General features: G+C 33.3%; 1 protein-coding gene across 3 annotated transcripts in view; it reads left to right on the plus strand.

Moving 5' to 3' along the window:
- The window catches only part of SLCO6A1 (solute carrier organic anion transporter family member 6A1), a 101,073-nt gene that overhangs the window by 61,462 nt on the left and 21,930 nt on the right, over window positions 1-17,681 (plus strand). For all 3 annotated transcript variants that reach the window (XM_040447706.1, XM_040447719.1, XM_040447711.1), the window contains exons 9-10: window positions 9,042-9,195; window positions 16,772-16,959. In XM_040447706.1, the coding sequence (XP_040303640.1) occupies window positions 9,042-9,195; window positions 16,772-16,959 (342 nt within the window). The remainder of the gene's footprint in view (window positions 1-9,041; window positions 9,196-16,771; window positions 16,960-17,681) is intronic.

The raw sequence follows: 17,681 nt of genomic DNA on the forward strand, positions 1-17,681 counted from the left end.
TTTTTTTCAACGTTTATTTATTTTGGGACAGAGAGAGACAGAGCATGAACGGGGGAGGGGCAGAGAGAGAGGGAGACACAGAATCGGAAACAGGCTCCAGGCTCTGAGCCATCAGCCCAGAGCCCGACGCGGGGCTCGAACTCACGGACCGCGAGATCGTGACCTGGCTGAAGTCGGACGCCTAACCGACTGCACCACCCAGGTGCCCCTTGCTTTCCTTCTTATAGTTTGATGATTTTCTGTAGTGGTATGCTCAGATTGCTTTGTCTTTATCTTTTGTGTGTCTACTATAGGCTTTTGCTTTCTGGTTAGCATGTTACATAAAATATCTTATATTTTTAACAGTTTTAAGCTGATAAGAGCTTAACCTTGAACACATAGTGAAGCTCTAAATTTTTATGCTCACTCTACATTCTATTTGTTGTTGATGTCACAATTTATGTCTTTTTACCTTGTGTATGCATTAACAAATTCTTGTAGTTATAATTATTTTAATAACTATATTAACCAGGTTAACCTTATCTACAACTATTGTCGTACCTATGATTATAAATAGATGGTATTTATCATTCAGCCAGGCTTGAGCTCTTGCTTATCTCTCAAACTTCTGTGATTGTTTAAACTACCTTCTTTGTTTTTAATGGGTCCTGTTAGTCGAGGATGTGCCTAGACCTGTCAGTGTCCCAAAGGGACACTAGTCAACACCTAGATTTGGGCTGATTGGACCTCAATCTGGACCTCAGGCAGTAATAAAATATAGTTTGGACCCTTCCAGGGAGAAATTGGAGTTTAGTTATTTTGTCTGCTCCACCTTTGTTAAGGTTGAGTGTATAGCAGCAGGGGGTACTCCTGTGCACATGAATAATTGCTTTTTTGTCTTTGTCTACTATGGTCCCGTGGAACTCATCACTGCAAGCCCTTTTGGATGTGAGAACCAGACTACCCAGAAACCCATCCCTTGGGTGGCAGCCACAAAAGCTGGGATGCCAGCATATGTATAAGTTACTTCTAGGGAAACACTGGCAGTTTGTAGTGAGCTGACATGAGAAGGCAAAGGTAATGTCTGATGGCTTCTCTCATCTCTGGGGAGGATTGCAGTCAGCCCCTACATGCCTTCTAAATTAGAAGCCTGATCTTCAGGCAGCTGCTTTTAAAGTATTCAAATAGGCCTCTTTCAGGAGAAATCTAAAAAATGGGTATATTTTGTCTCCCCACCTCTGCATGAACCCTGTAGGGATAGCTGGTTAAGAACTGTTTCTTTGTTTGCTGCAGTACTGTGGAACTCTGCAAGCTCTGTTGGTTATTAGAGTCCTGCCATCAAGGGGCTCTTTCCTTGGGGGGGATTGTGGTGAGCCCCTGGATAGATGTTAAATTAGAAGCCTAATCCTCTGGTAGCAGGTTTTAAAGTATGCAGATAGGATCTTTCAGGCAGACAGAGATGGGCATTTTTTGCCCATGGGGAGATAGCCATGGTGAGTCTGCAGAGCCCGTTAAGAAATGTTTCTTTATTTCTTTCAATCTTTTTCACCTGTGGATGCAAGCCCCAATAGTTTTTGGAACTAAGTGTTTTGGGTGTGTTTAAGACTCAGGTGTAACTCAGGTGTGAGTCTTAAAAGTTGGCACACTGTAAGTGGGGTCCATATTTTTCACTGCTTAGGGAGAAGTTGCTAGTTGGGAGGTCCTTCCTGATTATCAGGCACTGGCCAGGGGTGAGGTTTATGCTGAAAGTGTGTCTCAGGTTTTCCTATCTGTTTCAGTGTGGGTGATGATATTTTCTCATTTTCCCTATTTGTACGAGTTACTCAGGGCAATTCTCTGTATAGCTGTAGATTTGGTGCGTCCTCAGTAGGAGGTGAGTTCCAGAGACTCTGTCACCATCTTGGATTGCAACCAAGATGGTATTTTCAACAAATGGTGCTAGAAAAACTGAAAATGTACATGCAAAAAAAAAAAAAAAACAAGAAAAAAAATCTAGAGAGAGAACTTATACTCTTCACAAAAATTAAAACTAACTCAAAATGGACTCTAGACCTAAATATAAAACACAAAATTATAACTTCTGTAATATATCATAGGATAAAATCTAGGTAACCTTGGGTTTTATGATGACATTTCATATACAACACCAAAAAAAAAAAAAGCATGAAAGGAAAAAATGATATGTTAAGTGTCATTAAAATTAAAAACTTTCTCTCTGAAAGGCACTTAATGGAATTAAAAGACAATGCACAAATTGGAGGAAAAATACGTATTTGATACAGGACATATCCAAAATATTTAAAGAACTCTTAAAATTCATCAGTTTACAGAGAAACAACCCAATTAAAAATGGCCAAAAGATCTGAACAGACACTTCACTAAGAAGAATATACAGATGCTAATAAGCATATGAAAATATGTTCAGTGTTATATGCATCAGGGAGTTAAAGATAAAAACAACAATTAGATACCCCAACACATTGACTGAAATCCAGAAAACTGACAAAACCAAATGCTAGCAAGGATATAGAGTAACAAAGATTCACATTTGCTTCTATTGGTAATATAAAATGGTAACTCTGTATATGCTCAATTATGTAAACCTAAAATTGTTCAGATATATAGTTTAAAATTCAGAATTTAGCAATCTAAAAGTATTTTGAAGTATAGGCAGTTTTTAATAATATAAAGTAAGACCTTTTGGCTTTATCCTAAATTTATATTTGGAAATAATTCTGAGCTTTCACTTCCAGCCAAGATGGGATAACAGATTTCCTCTTCTTCCAAAAACAACCAAGAATTTGATAAAATTGAAACAGTGTTTTTCAAGACATTGGAATTAGTCATTGAAAGACAGTGATACATGAGAAAGGAGAAACATTTAAGGTGAACCAGGTAATTCCTCCAGCTCACTGTCTTAATAGAGGTTTAAGGTCATGGCACAGGGAGTAGGAATGAGACAGATTCTGCCTGATTCCTTTAACTGAGGAAATTGAGCTGAGGGTTCAGAAACCAATATGGCTATAGTTCACAGGATTGTGTATTAGAGGATATATCTGCAGAAGACCCCCTGAAGTATTAAGTGCAATAGTAACTATGATATATGTGAAGAAAGTTCTTGAGTCTAAGTCCACCAAAAGAATTAGAATTACAGTGCATACCTCTCACACAGGATTGGGAATAATATCTGTTTTCATCAGTCAACTAGGAAACCTCAAAAATCACAGTGCATAAAGTATACACAGGGATCTTGTCTCAGAAGTGGATAATAATTGTAAACTGAGTGCTATTCTGGCTGTTCCTATCAAATCTGCCTATCAAACTAAAAAAGATAAAAGTGTTTCCAAGTAAATTACCTGCATTTCAGAGCAAAGCTTAAGGATATTCACAAAAAGACAAAAATATTCAGCATCAAAGATCAAAATTTAGAAGGTCCAATATTCAGTAAAATGTTGCAAGGAATTCAAAGAAGCGGAAAACTACAACCCATAATGAGAAGCTAAACCAGTTGATCAAAAATGACCCATAACTGACATGGATGTTAATATTATCAGAGTTAACACAGTTATTATATCAGTATTCCATATGTTCAAAAAGTAAAAGACATTTTTAAAAACCGAATTGAGCATAGAGAAATGAAAACCAGGATGTTTGAGAAAAATGCTATGTATGAGATTAATGACAGAATAGACGTTGCAGGAGTTTAAACTTGAAATTATTAATAATAAAGATCCAACAGAAAAACACAGAGAAAAGAGAATTAACAAAAATAAACAAAGCATGAATGATTTGGACAACTTCAGGTGACCAGCCAAACGCAGAGTTGGAGTCTCCAAAGGAAGGCCTTGGAGAAAGAAAAATATTTGAAGAAATTATGTTTAAATTTTAAAAATTTCATGTAGACCATAAACCTACAGACCTAGAAACTTAGCAAACCCTCAGAACAAGAAACATGAAGAAAATTACACCATGCTACATAATAATCAAATTGTGCTCACAGCACAGAGCCTGCTTCAGATCCTCTGTCTCCCTCTCTCTGCCCCTTCCCCACTTGTACCTGTGCTCTCTCTCTCAAAGATAAATACATGTGAAGATTTTTTTTAAGTGAAGGAGAAATAACTTTACACATAAAAAATGTAAATAATATTTGAACAACAGACTTATCCTACATGAAATGTTTAAAAAGTCTGGCTGAAGTAAAATACCAGATAAGAATATAAACTACACAAAGCAAAGAAAAGCAAAGGAAATGGTAACTATTTAGGTAAGTATTTTTTCTTATTTAACTCGCTTTAAAAATAATTGTTTAAGACAGATAAACATATATTATGGGCTTACATGAAGTGCTATAATATCACATGTTGGTAAACTGTGTTAAGTTAAAGATGTATAGTATCACCTCTGAAGCACCACTAAAATAACAGTCACAGCTAATAAATCAAGCTGACACATGAATTATTAAAATAGAATTTTACAAAAACATTTGTTTAATCTCAAATTAGGCAAAAAAGAGAACAAAGAAGAGATAAAAAGAAAACAAATATAAAGGATAGATTCAAACATAACTACAGTAGTAATCACATTAAAGGTAAATGTTGCAATATCTCGATTAAAAGGCAGAAAATTTTAAATTTGATTTTTTAAAGCAAGACCCAATGTATATGTTGCATAAAAGAAATGTGCTTCAAATATAGACAAAAGTAGATTATAAGTAAAGGGATGGGGAAAGGTGTATCATATTAACAGTAATCTGAAGAAAGCTGGAGTATGATATCAGACCAAGTAGATTTGAGAGCAAATAATATTAGCAGGAATAAATAAGGTCATTATGTAATGATAGAATGATCAGTTCATCAAGAATTCAAACAGTTCTTGATTTTTATGAACCTAATGAAAGAGCTTTAATATGTGTGAAGCAAAAACTTAGACACTGTAAGTAGACATGTAGAAATCCACAAATATAATCAGATATTTCAATAGTCTTCTCTTAATAATAGAAGTGGGCAAAAAAACCTCAGTGATGATGCATAACATTTGAACAACACTAACAACCAGTTTGACCTGATTGACATTTGTAGAACACTTCACCTGTCAAAGAAGAATATACATTCTTTTTAAACTCGAAACCCTAAGTAAACCATATTCTGTAAAGCAAGTCTCAGTAAATTTAAAAGATTAAATCATATAATGAAATTAAATCTTCAAACCATGATGAAATTAAATTAGAAACAGATTAATAAAAAAAGATTTCTGGAAAAGTCCCAAATATTTTGAAACTGAATAACAAAGTTCTAAACAACTTGTGTTAAAATATTTTTTTCAGAAGGGAAATTGTAAAGTGTTTTGATGTGAATGAAAATGAATACACATGTAACAAAATTTATAAAATGCCACTGAAACAGTACTTAGGGAAAAATGTACAGCCAGTATTAGAAAAAAGTCTCAAGCCAATGACATTTGTTTCTACCTTAAAAAACTAGAAACATCAAAGCAGATTGATCCCAAAGTAAGTAAAATAATGGAAACAATTGAGATTGAAACAGAAATTGGTGAGGTAGAAATGATAAAAAACAATGGAGGAAATATAATCAGATGAAATTTTGAGAAGATGGATAAAATTGCTAAACTGTTAGAGAAAACTACCAATATCAAGAGTCAGAGAGCTGATGTGATATTTTTATAGATTCTACCAATATTAAAAGGATAGTAGGGTAATATAATAAAAACTTTATGCCCATAAATCTGACAACTTCCATGAAATGGGCAAATCCTTCAAAAGACACAGATTTATTTAAGAAAAAATAAATGTATGTATCTAGTAAATAAATCAAATTTGTACTTAAGCACCTTCTGACAAAGAAAATTCCAGGCCCAAATTGTTTTATTGGAGAATTAAACCAAACATTTAACAATATCTGATTTTACATAAATTCTTCCAGAAAATTGAAAAGGAGTGTATGCTCCCCAACTTATTCTATAAAACTTGCATTATCTTGATATCAAAACTAGACAAAAAGTTTGTAAGAAAAGAAAAGTATATGGACTTATTTCTGTCATGAACATAGATGCAATAACTTTTAACAAAATTCTAGCAAGTTGAACCTAAGAGTATATTAAAAGGAAAATAAAATATGTTCAAGTAAGATTTTTCAGAGGAATGCAAGATTGCTTTTATATTTGAAAATCGATTGATATAATCCACCATATTAATAAAATAAAAAAAACTATAATCGCAATAGATGCCAAAAAGGCCCATGATAAAGTGCCACATCTATTCCTAATAAACTAGGAAACTAGAAATTGGAGGTAACTATGAAAACATACAGCTAATACTATACTTAGTGATTATTATGGAATGAATGTGTCCCCCCCCCCCCCCCACTAAATTCATATGTTGAAGCCAATGTGATAGTGTTAGGAGGTGGAGCCTTAAGGAAATAATTAGGTTTAGGTGATGTCATGAGGGTAGGATCCCCCACCCCCATAATTGGATTAGTGTTCTTTTAAGAAGGGGAATAGACCAAAGACTTTCCTCAATTTTCTGTGTGAGGATACACTGAGAATGTGATGATCTACAATCTGGGAAGAAGCCCACACCAAACATCAAAGCTACCTGCACCTTGATCTTGGACTTAGCTTCCAGAACTGTGGGAAGTAAGTGTTTATTGTTTAAGCCACCCAGTCTATGATATTTTGCTATAGAAGCCTGAGCTGCTATAAAATGATGAAAACATGAATGACATGTTGAAACATTCAAGGACAATGATGAAACATTGAATGACCAGGAGCATAACAAGGATATCTGCTTTCAGTACTATTACATTAACATTATAATGGATGTTCTAGCCATTACAATACTGTAAGAAAAAGAAAGAAAAGGCATCCTGATAAGAAAAGTAGAAATAAAATAGTTTATTTGAAGATGAGACAATTGTCTATATAGAAACTATATAACTAAAAATATAACAAAAAACTATAAAAAATGATAACTGAACTATAACTAAAAAAATAAGTTTAGTAATTTGTAGGATACAAGATCAAAATGTAAGAGATTACAGTATTTCTACATACCACCTACAAATAAGTGGAAATTAATGTCAAAAACAACACTACTGACAGTAGTATTAAGAAAAAAAATGTTGTATAAGAATATATCATCATACAAGAATCAATGGTGTTTTTATATATTACCTACAAACAGCTGGAAATTGATATTACACAAAAATGCCATTAGCAATAGTATCAAGAAGAAGAAATACTTAAGGATAAATATAAGAAGTGAAAGCCCTATTCATAATTACTACAAAATATTCCTAGCTAAAATAAAGACCTAAATTTTTTTTTTAATTTTTTTTTAACGTTTTTTATTTATTTTTGGGACAGAGAGAGACAGAGTATGAACGGGGGAGGGGCAGAGAGAGAGGGAGACACAGAATCGGAAACAGGCTCCAGGCTCCCAGCCATCAGCCCAGAGCCTGACGCGGGGCTCGAACTCACGGACCACGAGATCATGACCTGGCTGAAGTCGGACGCTTAACCGACTGCGCCACCCAGGCGCCCCATGACCTAAATTTTTAAAAAGAGATCCCGTGTTCATGTTTTGGAAGACTCAATATATTAAGTTAATCCTTCCAAATTGATGTAGTTTTCAATGTAATCACAACCAAAGTCCCCACAGGGTTTCTTTTTTAGATATTCTACAAATAACTTAAATTCATGCAATATACACAGGACCTAGAAAAACCAAAAACAATTCTGATGAAGAGTAGAAGTAGAGTACCAACACTATTTTATTTCAAGAGTTATTAGCTAATGTAATAAATTGTGTTGGTAGAAACATAGATGAATATATCAGTGTGATAGAGTAGAGAGTCCCGAAATAAGCCCACGTATAAATGGATAATTGAGTTTTGATAGGATGTATGTGCAATTTAGCGAAGAACATATAAGCATTTTAACAAATGATGATGGAACAATTAGATATCTATATGTAAAAAAAATGAACTTTGATTCATATCTTGTACCACATAAAATACTTAAAATGGATTGTAAGTGTGAATACAAGATACAGAATTCTAAGAATATAGGAAAAATTTTTATAAATTTGGATTCAGCAAAGTTTTCTTAGATATGACACTAAATACATGATCCATGAAGAAATATATTGATAAATTGTTCTATGTCAAAATAAAATATTTCTGCCCTTTGAAAGACCTGTTAAATGAATAAAAGAACAAACCACAGATTGTGAGAAGATGTTTAAAAATCATGTATCTGGTGAAGGACATGTTTCCAGAATATATAAAGAAATTTCAATGCTCAACAAGAAAACTAATCAATAAAAATGGGCAAAAGATTTGAGCAGACATTTAACCAAATATATACAGATGGGAAATAAGCCCCTGGAAGGATGGCTCACATCATTACCCATCAGGGAAGGGAATATTAAAAACCACAATATGAAGCTGCTATATTCTTAGACTGTCTAAAATTAAAAAGATTGATTATATCAAGTGTTGGTGAGGAATGTAGAAAGCAATTGAAACTCTTATACACTGCTGGTGGGAATATAAAATAGCACAACCAAATTGGAAAAGTGACAGTTTCTCAAAAAGTTACATGAGCACCTACCATATGATCCAAACATCCTACTCTTTAGTATTTACCCAAGAGATATGGACACATATCACCATACAAAGACCATATAAAGAACCCAGACAAAGAAAGTGTGTATATTATATGATTCAATTTCATGAAATTTAAATTAATGAATAATGACAGAACATAGATCTGCGGATGCCAGAGGCCAGAGGTATTACAATTTTGGGGGTGATGATTATGTTTGTTAACATGATTGTGGTGGTGATAGTGATGATTTCACAAGTGTATACATATATCAAAAAATTTCAAATTGTTCACTTTATGTATAGTTCATTGTACATATTGGGTTATACCCCAATAAACCTGTCAAAAGGAATTTATTTCAATAAGCATATTTTTATGTATCTCATATCCTAATATACACATTAATAAGTATAATACTTCAATCTCTTTTTTTACAGAACAGGACAGTTGGGAAACCTGACAGCTCCTTGCAATTCTCATTGTAGATGCTCATCTTCACTATATTCTGCTATATGTGGAAGAGATCATATTGGATATTTTTCTCCTTGCTTTGCAGGCTGTATACAATCTAAAATAGTACAAGATGACAAGGTAAATATTTTTTATTATGCTTCTTCCTCTCAATAAGATGTTCAACTTGTAGATGGTGTTTACATTTTACTCCTAGCTCTCTATAAAAGCATTTCCCCCCCATAAATGTTAAAAAAAAAAAACAGGAAAAGAATATTTACTTTATGTGGCCATAATACAAAGGGCTTAAGGGAATTGGCAGTGGGAAAGATACTTCTACATTAAAACATGCCTCAAAAAGTAAGAAAATTATGAAAGGAAAAAAATTCACAGGTAAATACAAACATAAAAAAAGTAGTAGATGAATCACTTATAAAACCAGGATGGAGATTAAAACACAAAAGCAGTAAAATTAGTTTTATCTATAAAAATCAGTCAGGGAATTCACAGAATATAAGGTTGTAAAATATGCTATTTTAAACATAAAATGTGGACAGAGGAGAAATTTAATGCTTTTAGAATGGGTTCAAACTTAAGCAACTATCAACTTAATGTTGATGGCTATATGCATAGGATGTTATATATGAACCTAATGGTAAACTTGAATCAAAGGCGTAAAATAGATTTGCAAAAAATAAAGAGAAAATAATTCAAGGATGTCACTAAAGAAAGCCATCAAGCCACAAAAGAATGTGAACAGGAAAAGAAAGGAACAGAGAACTACCAAAACAACCATTTAAAAAAGTTAAAAAATGGCAGTAAGTTCATACCTATCAATAATTACTTTCCCTATAACTAGACTAAATGTCAATCAAAAGACATAAGGTAGCTGGAAGGTATACATTGAAAAAAGCAAGACCCCTGTATATACACCCTACAAGAGACTCCCTTCAAACTTAAAGACACATGCAGATTGAAAGTGAAGTGATGGGTAAACATTTATCATGCAAATGGGCTCTTGCTAGAATAGCAAGACTTACATTAGACAAAATAGACTTTAAAACAAAGACTGTAGCAAGATACAAAGAATAACACTATATAATATAAAGAGAGGGGCACCTGGGTGGCTCAGTCAGTTGAGCATCCGACTTCAGCTCAGGTCATGATCTTGTGGTCTGTGAGTCTGAGCCCTGCATTGGGCTCTGTGCTGACAGCTGACAGCTGGTAGCCTGGAGCCTGCTTCGCTTCTGTGTGTCCCTCTCTCTCTCTGCCCATCCCCCACTCACACTCTTATCTCTGTCTCTCTCTCTCAAAAACAAATAAACATTTAAAAAAATAAAGAGAACAATCCAACAAGAACATAAAACAGTTGTAAATACTTATGTATCCAACATGGGAGAACCCAAAATGTAAAGCAACTATTAACAGACATAAAAGAAGAAATCAATACTAATACATTAACAGTAGGGAACTTTAACACCCACTTACATCAATGGATACATCAGACAGAAAATCAACAAAGGAAACAGTGGCTTTGAATGACACATTGGAACAGATGGACCTAACAGATATATTCAAAACATTCCATCCTAACACAGCAGAATACACATTCTTTTCACGTGCACATGGAACTCTCCCCAGAATAGATCACATGTTAGGCCACAAAACAAGTCTCAACAAGTTCAAAAAGACTGAAATCATATCATATATCTTTTCTGACCGCAATGGTATGAAATTGGAAATCAATCACAAAAAAATCATGCTACTGAACAATAAATGAGTTAACTAAGAAATCAAAGAGGAAATTAAAAATTATATGGAGACAATGACAATGACAATGACAATGAAAACACAGTGGCCCAAAAACTTTGAGATGCAGCAAAAACTGTTCTAAGAGGGAAAATCATAGCAATACAGGACTACATCAAGAAGCAAGAAAAATCTCAAACAACCTAACTTTACACCTAAAGGAGCTAGAAAAAGAAGAACAAAGCCCAAAGCCAGTAGATGAAAGAAAATAATAAATATTAGAAACAAATAAAATAGAGACTAAAAAGCTATAGAACAGATAAATGAATCCAGGAGCTGGTTTTTTGAAAAGATCAACAAAACTGATAAACCTTTATCCAGAGTCATCAAAAAAAGAGAAAGAGAGAGAGAGAGAGAGAGAGGACTCAAATGAAATCAGAAATGAAAAAAAGAAATAACAACTGACACCATAGAAATTGTAAAATATTACGCACCACAAAGGATTATAAGAGAATATTATAAAAATATATATGCCAACAAATTGGATATCCTAGAAGAAATGGACAAATTCCTAGAAACATATAACCTCTGAAGACTGAATCAGGAAGACATAGAAAATTTGAGCAAACCAATTACTAACAATACAATTGAATCAGTAATTTTATAGAGAACAAACTATGGTTACCAGAGGGGAGGTGGGTGAGGGTATATAGTTTGGGTGGGTAATGGGAATTAAGAAAAGCACTTGTGATGAGCACTGGGTGTTACATGTAAGTGCTGAATAACTAAATTCTACACCTGAAACTAATATTACACTGTTATATTAACTGACTGGAATTTAAATAAACACTAAGGAAAAAAAACTTCCAACAAACAAGAGTCCAGGATCAGATAACTCCATAGGTAAATTGTACCAAACATTTAAAGATTAGTGAATACCTATTCTCAAACTTTTCCAAAACAGAAAAGGAAGGTAAACTTCCAAATTCATTCTATGAGGCCAGTATTTCTCTGATACCAAAACCAGATAAAAATACTAGAAAAAAAGAGAACTATAGGCCAATATTTCTGATGAACATAGATGCAGAAATCCTGAACAAAATATTGGCAAATTGAAAAAAACAATAAAAAAATTTCATTCACCATGATCAAGTGGGATTTATTGCTGGGATGCAAAGGTGGTTCAGTATTCACAATTCAATCAGTGTGACACATCACGTCAATAAGAGAAAATATAAACACCATATGATCATCTCAATAGATGCATAAAAGCATTTGACAAAGTACAACATCCATTCATGGGAAAAACCCTCAACAATATAGGTTTAGAAGGAACATACCTCAACATAATAAAGGCTATACATGAAAAACCCACAGCTAACATATTCAGTGGTGAAAAACTAAGATATTTTCGCCTAAGGAACAAGACAAGATGTCCACTCTCACCACTTTTATTCAACATAGTACTGGAAGTCCTTGCCACAGTTATCAGAAAATAAAAAGAAATAAAAGTCATTCAAATTGGTAAGGAAGAGGTAAATTTTTCACTATGCGCAGAAGACATGACATTACATATAGAAAACCCTAAAGACCACCAAAAAACTACTAGAACTAATAAATGAATTCAGTAAGATCACAGGAGACAAAGTTAATATGCAGAAATCTGTTGCATTTCTATACACTAATAATGAAGTAGCAGAAAGGGAAATTAAGAAAATAATCCATTTACAACTGCACTAAAAAGAACAAAATACCTACTAATAAACTTAACGAAAAAGGTGAAAGACCTGTTGTCTGAAAACTATAAAAAATTGATGACAAAAATTGAAGACAACACAAACAAATGGAAAAATATTTTATGCTCATGTTTTGGGAGACCAGTATTTTTTAAATGTCCATACTATCCAAAGAAATCTGCAGATTTAGTGCAATCCTTACCAAAATGCCAATAGCACTGTCCATAGAACTGGGACAAATAATCCTGATATTTGTATGGAAGTACAAAAGACCTCAAATAGCCAAACCAATTTTGAAAAAGGACAAAACAGGAAATATCACAATCTCAGATTTCAAGTTATACTACAAAGCTATAGTCATCAAAACAGTATGCCACGTGCACAAAAATAGACAAATAGATCAATGGCAGAGAGTGGAGTCCAGAAATATACCCACATCTGTATGGTCAATTAATCTATGACAATGGAGGCAATAATATGCAATGGGAAAAAGATAGTCTCATCAATAAATGGTGCTGGGAAAACTGGATAACTACATGCAAAAGAATGACACTGGACCACTTTCTAACACCATATACAAAAGTAAACTAAAATAGATTAAAGACACAAATGTGATACCTGATACCATAAAATTCCTAGAAGAAAACATATGCAATAATTTATTTGACATCAAAAAAGTAACCATTTTTGTAAATATATTTCCTCTGGCAAGAGAAGAAAAAGCAAAATTAAATTATTGGGACTACACCAAACTAAAAAGCTTTTGCTCAGCAAAGGAAACCATCAACAAAACAAAAAGACAACCTACTGAATGGGAAAAGATATTTTCAAATGATATATTTGATAAGGGGTCAATACCCAAAATATATCAAGAACTTACACAACACTAAAAAACAAACAAAAACACACACAAAAAAACACCAGTCTGATTAAATTTGGGCAGAGAAGAATATGAATAGACATTTTTTTTAAAGACATATAAATGACATGAAAAGATAATCAGCATCACTCATGATCAGGGAGTTGCAAATCACCACCACAATATGAAGTATATCACCTCATACCTATCAGAATGGCTAAAACAAGAAACACAAAAAATAACAAATATTGGCAAGTATGTGGAATAAAAGGATCCTTCATATACTTTTGGTGGGAATGTAAATTGGTGCAGCGATTGTGGAAAATTGAATGAAGATATCTCAAAAAATTAAACATAGAATTACCATATGATCCAGTAATTTTACTACTGGGTATTTACGCAAAGAAAATGAAAACACTAATTGGAAAAAGTATATGTACTACTGTGTTTATTGCAGCATTATTTACAGTAGCTAAGATATGGAAGCAACACAAATATCCATCCATAGATAAATGGATTAAAAAGATGTGGGGTGTGTGTGTGTGTGTGTGTGTGTGTGTGTGTGCAGGTGTGTGTGTGTGTGTGTGTGTGTGTGTGTGTGTATAGATGTATATACACAAAATGGAGTGATATATATACACACACACACACACACACACCCATATACAATGTAATATTAGCCATAAAAAAGAATGAAATCTTGCTATTTACAACAATATGGAGGGATCTAGAGGGTATAATGCTAAGTGAAACATCAGAGAAAGACAAATACCATATGATTTCATTCATATGTAGAATTTAAGAAACAAAGCAGGCAAGAAAAAAGGACAAAAAATAAACTCTTAACTATAGAGGACAAACTGGTGGTTATTAAAAGGGAAATAATTAAAAGGGTGGGGGACAGGTGAAATAGGTGAAGGAGATTGAGTATACTTATTGTGATAAGTAATGTATAGAATTGTTGAATCATATTGTACACCTGAAACTAATAGCACTGTATGTTAATTACACTTGAATAAAAAAAGTCTCCATGTATTACATCATCCCAATTTTATAGTTTTAAAGAAGTAGGTGACTGTCATTGCCTCTTGCAGTAGTAAAGTTGAAAGCAACGGTTTAAGAGAATATTTTGTCTTCTACTTGTGTCATTTATTGTAGTTCTGTCCCATCTGTCAGCAATACCCATTCACAGCAAAATCTTGACCCAGTCTTTCTTACAGCTTTGGGTTGACCAATGCTATCTTTCTGGTCACCTTTCACTTGTTTTTTTCTTCTTCTGAAGAATTAAAAATGTCTACACTACACCTTCTTGCTGTTTCTATATCTGTTCCACATTGACTCAGACATGAAAATCAGTCCATTTAGGGGCGCCTGGGTGGCGCAGTCGGTTAAGCGTCCGACTTCAGCCAGGTCACGGTCTCGCGGTCCGTGAGTTCGAGCCCCGCGTCGGGCTCTGGGCTGATGGCTCAGAGCCTGGAGCCTGTTTCCGATTCTGTGTCTCCCTCTCTCTCTGCCCCTCCCCCGTTCATGCTCCGTCTCTCTCTGTCCCAAAAATAAATAAACGTTGGAAAAAAAAAAGAAAAGAAAATTTAATTGATGATTAGCGTACATACAAGACCTTTATAAACATATCATACTTTCTAGAAAGGTAAAAGAGAATACTTACATGGCAGCAATACAAATGACTTACAACTGAATATATGTATTCTTGTTTGTCTTTTGCTGTTTACATGTATCAGGACTCATTTTAAAATTTCCCTGTTTGCTCATATTTGGTCCATAACGCTCAGAATTCCTTATTTCCCTAGACCTTCTACCAACCAGACAGAGTTGGCTACTCTGCTACTTGTTCGACTCCACATAATTTTCTTTTGTCCAAAGTTGCATAAATCTGCTTTTAGCTGAATAATGCACTATAACTTAAGTTTCTCCCTTTTAAGTTGCACCAAAGTAGGGATGTGGGATTTAAAAACTTTTTTCTCATGTTTCTGGCTGGTCTTTCTGAGGGGGAGAAGACAACAGAGAGGTATATATATCCTGACCCATGGGCATTATACCACCTCATTTAGTAGGCAGTAAGATCCTTTACTATTTATGCACTTACATAATAATAATGCCTTTTCCTGTTATACACATATTACTTTATCATAAGATATTAGCATACCTGGCCAACTTCAGTTTTTTGTAGTCAGGTTTTCACTAGTGTATGATTTAGTAATATATCTTCAGTTTCTTATTGAATATTAATATAAAAAATATTGTACACCCTTTAAAAATGTGTATTCTTAAATGTTACCTTATATTCCAGAGTCTTTCAGCCCTTCCGGAGCCTAATATCTTGTGATTCTACCATTTGCTCACTTAACCTTCTTCATGTTTTCAATTTTCCCTTGGTCAGCCTAGCTTCTATTGTCTGCAACCACTTATTGTGCTGGACATCTTTTGTCTGACCTCCAGGTCCATTTGTCACTGTTCTCTACTTTCCTCATTATTCAAGAAGGCTGAACTATAAGACAAGACCTTCCTTGCCTTCTGAGTGGATTAAGATAATAAAAAGTCCAAGTAGAAAAGCAGAAAAATGGGGGAAAAAGTGAAGGCATTGTGCTTACTTTCTTGGTTCACTTTCTGAACCATGGACTGACTGCATCCCTTGACTGAAGGTCTTAATTTCTCTCTTCCCTCTCTATATGACTCTCCTTCTGGTCACCATTCTTTCCCTAAGACCCTTAAGCAAATCCTTTCAAATCTACTTGCAAAATAAATGCTGGATCTGACTAGCTTCATCATTTTCTCTGTTACCATTGTCTTGCATCTCATTTCAATAGCTTTTTAACTGTTTTCTCTGCTTTCATCTTTCCCTTCATAGTCTGGTATAGCTGTCAGAGCGATCTTTTTAAAATATATCATTTATACATACATCCCTCCACTGTTTTTACATTACTAAGAATAAAAACCAAAGTTCTTACATTATTCTTGCAGTTTTTTACCAGTTTCTGTATAATGTGCTTTTTCCCCTGCTACTTTGACTTTATTTTCTTAGTTTCTTTCATGCTTATTCTGCTCCAGCCACATTTGTCTCCTTACTTTTCTGTGAATGTGAATATTTTTGCTGAATTTTTTAGATTAATAGAATTTATCCTAAATAACTCTAGTTAAACACACACACACACACACACATTTTTGTTACATAAAATACCTAGAATGTATCATTAATATTTCATTTCTAAATAATGAATGGCAGATTTAATGTAAGAATATTGACTAATAAAACTAGCTAGTGTACCTGCAGTTATTGATTTTATTTTATAATGATAGAAGTTGTTGCTTTATGACTATATTTCTAGAAGATGGTTTCTTGTTTTAATTTTCATAGACATACTACAATTGTTCTTGCATTCAAGAAGGATTAACAACTGCAGATGACCAAGGTGATTTTATTGACGCTAGACCTGGGACATGTGATGCAAAGTGCTATAAATTACCTTTGTTCATTGCTTTTATATTTTCTACGATTTTATTTTCTGTTTTTTCTGGTATACCAAACACCCTGACCATCCTTCGGTATGTATATAATTCAAAATCATTGTTCATTTAATTTATGAGAAATGCAATTTTAAGAATATTTTAGAATATTGTTATAAATGAGTCACTTTTTGTTTCAAAGTGGCAACTATGAGAGGGGAAATTGATTATATTGTCAAAATTTATATATTTATTTCTCTGTTTTAACTAATTATTTGCTTAAAGTTTGTGGTTATCACATTTAGCTTTAATTAATTAAATTTAACTTACAATATGGTAAATTCATATATAGGAAAATTGTTATGTTGTGAAAATTCATGTGTATATTAATTTTCCCTTTTATCTATTTTTTTTACTTAAAGCATATAGAAATCACATCTAGCTTAAGTTTAATATAAAACTAAATTTTTTACTTAATTTAAGACACCTGGAAATTTCATGAATAGAGGATAAATCTTAATTTTAACACAAATGTGATTATAATGTTGATTCATTAGTTAAGGTATTTATTGAGTGTTTGCTTCTATATTAGCCAATTTGACTATGAGAAAACATCAGTGTCATTAGCAAAGGAGTGTAATAACTTAAAAAATTGTAGAATTTCAGTACACAAATATATCCTAAATTAAAGCAACATTTGAAATGTATTTTTCTGAATATGTGAAATACATGTAATATTTCTTTTTATCATGTAGCAAAATAATTGGTCACTATTTTCAATTTTTTTTCAAAAGGCTAACATAAACTCTACATCATGAGGA

Source organism: Herpailurus yagouaroundi, unplaced genomic scaffold (genome assembly GCF_014898765.1).
Source record: "Herpailurus yagouaroundi ecotype Mexico unplaced genomic scaffold, PumYag 29, whole genome shotgun sequence".
In the NCBI taxonomy this organism is placed as follows: Eukaryota; Metazoa; Chordata; class Mammalia; order Carnivora; family Felidae; genus Herpailurus; species Herpailurus yagouaroundi.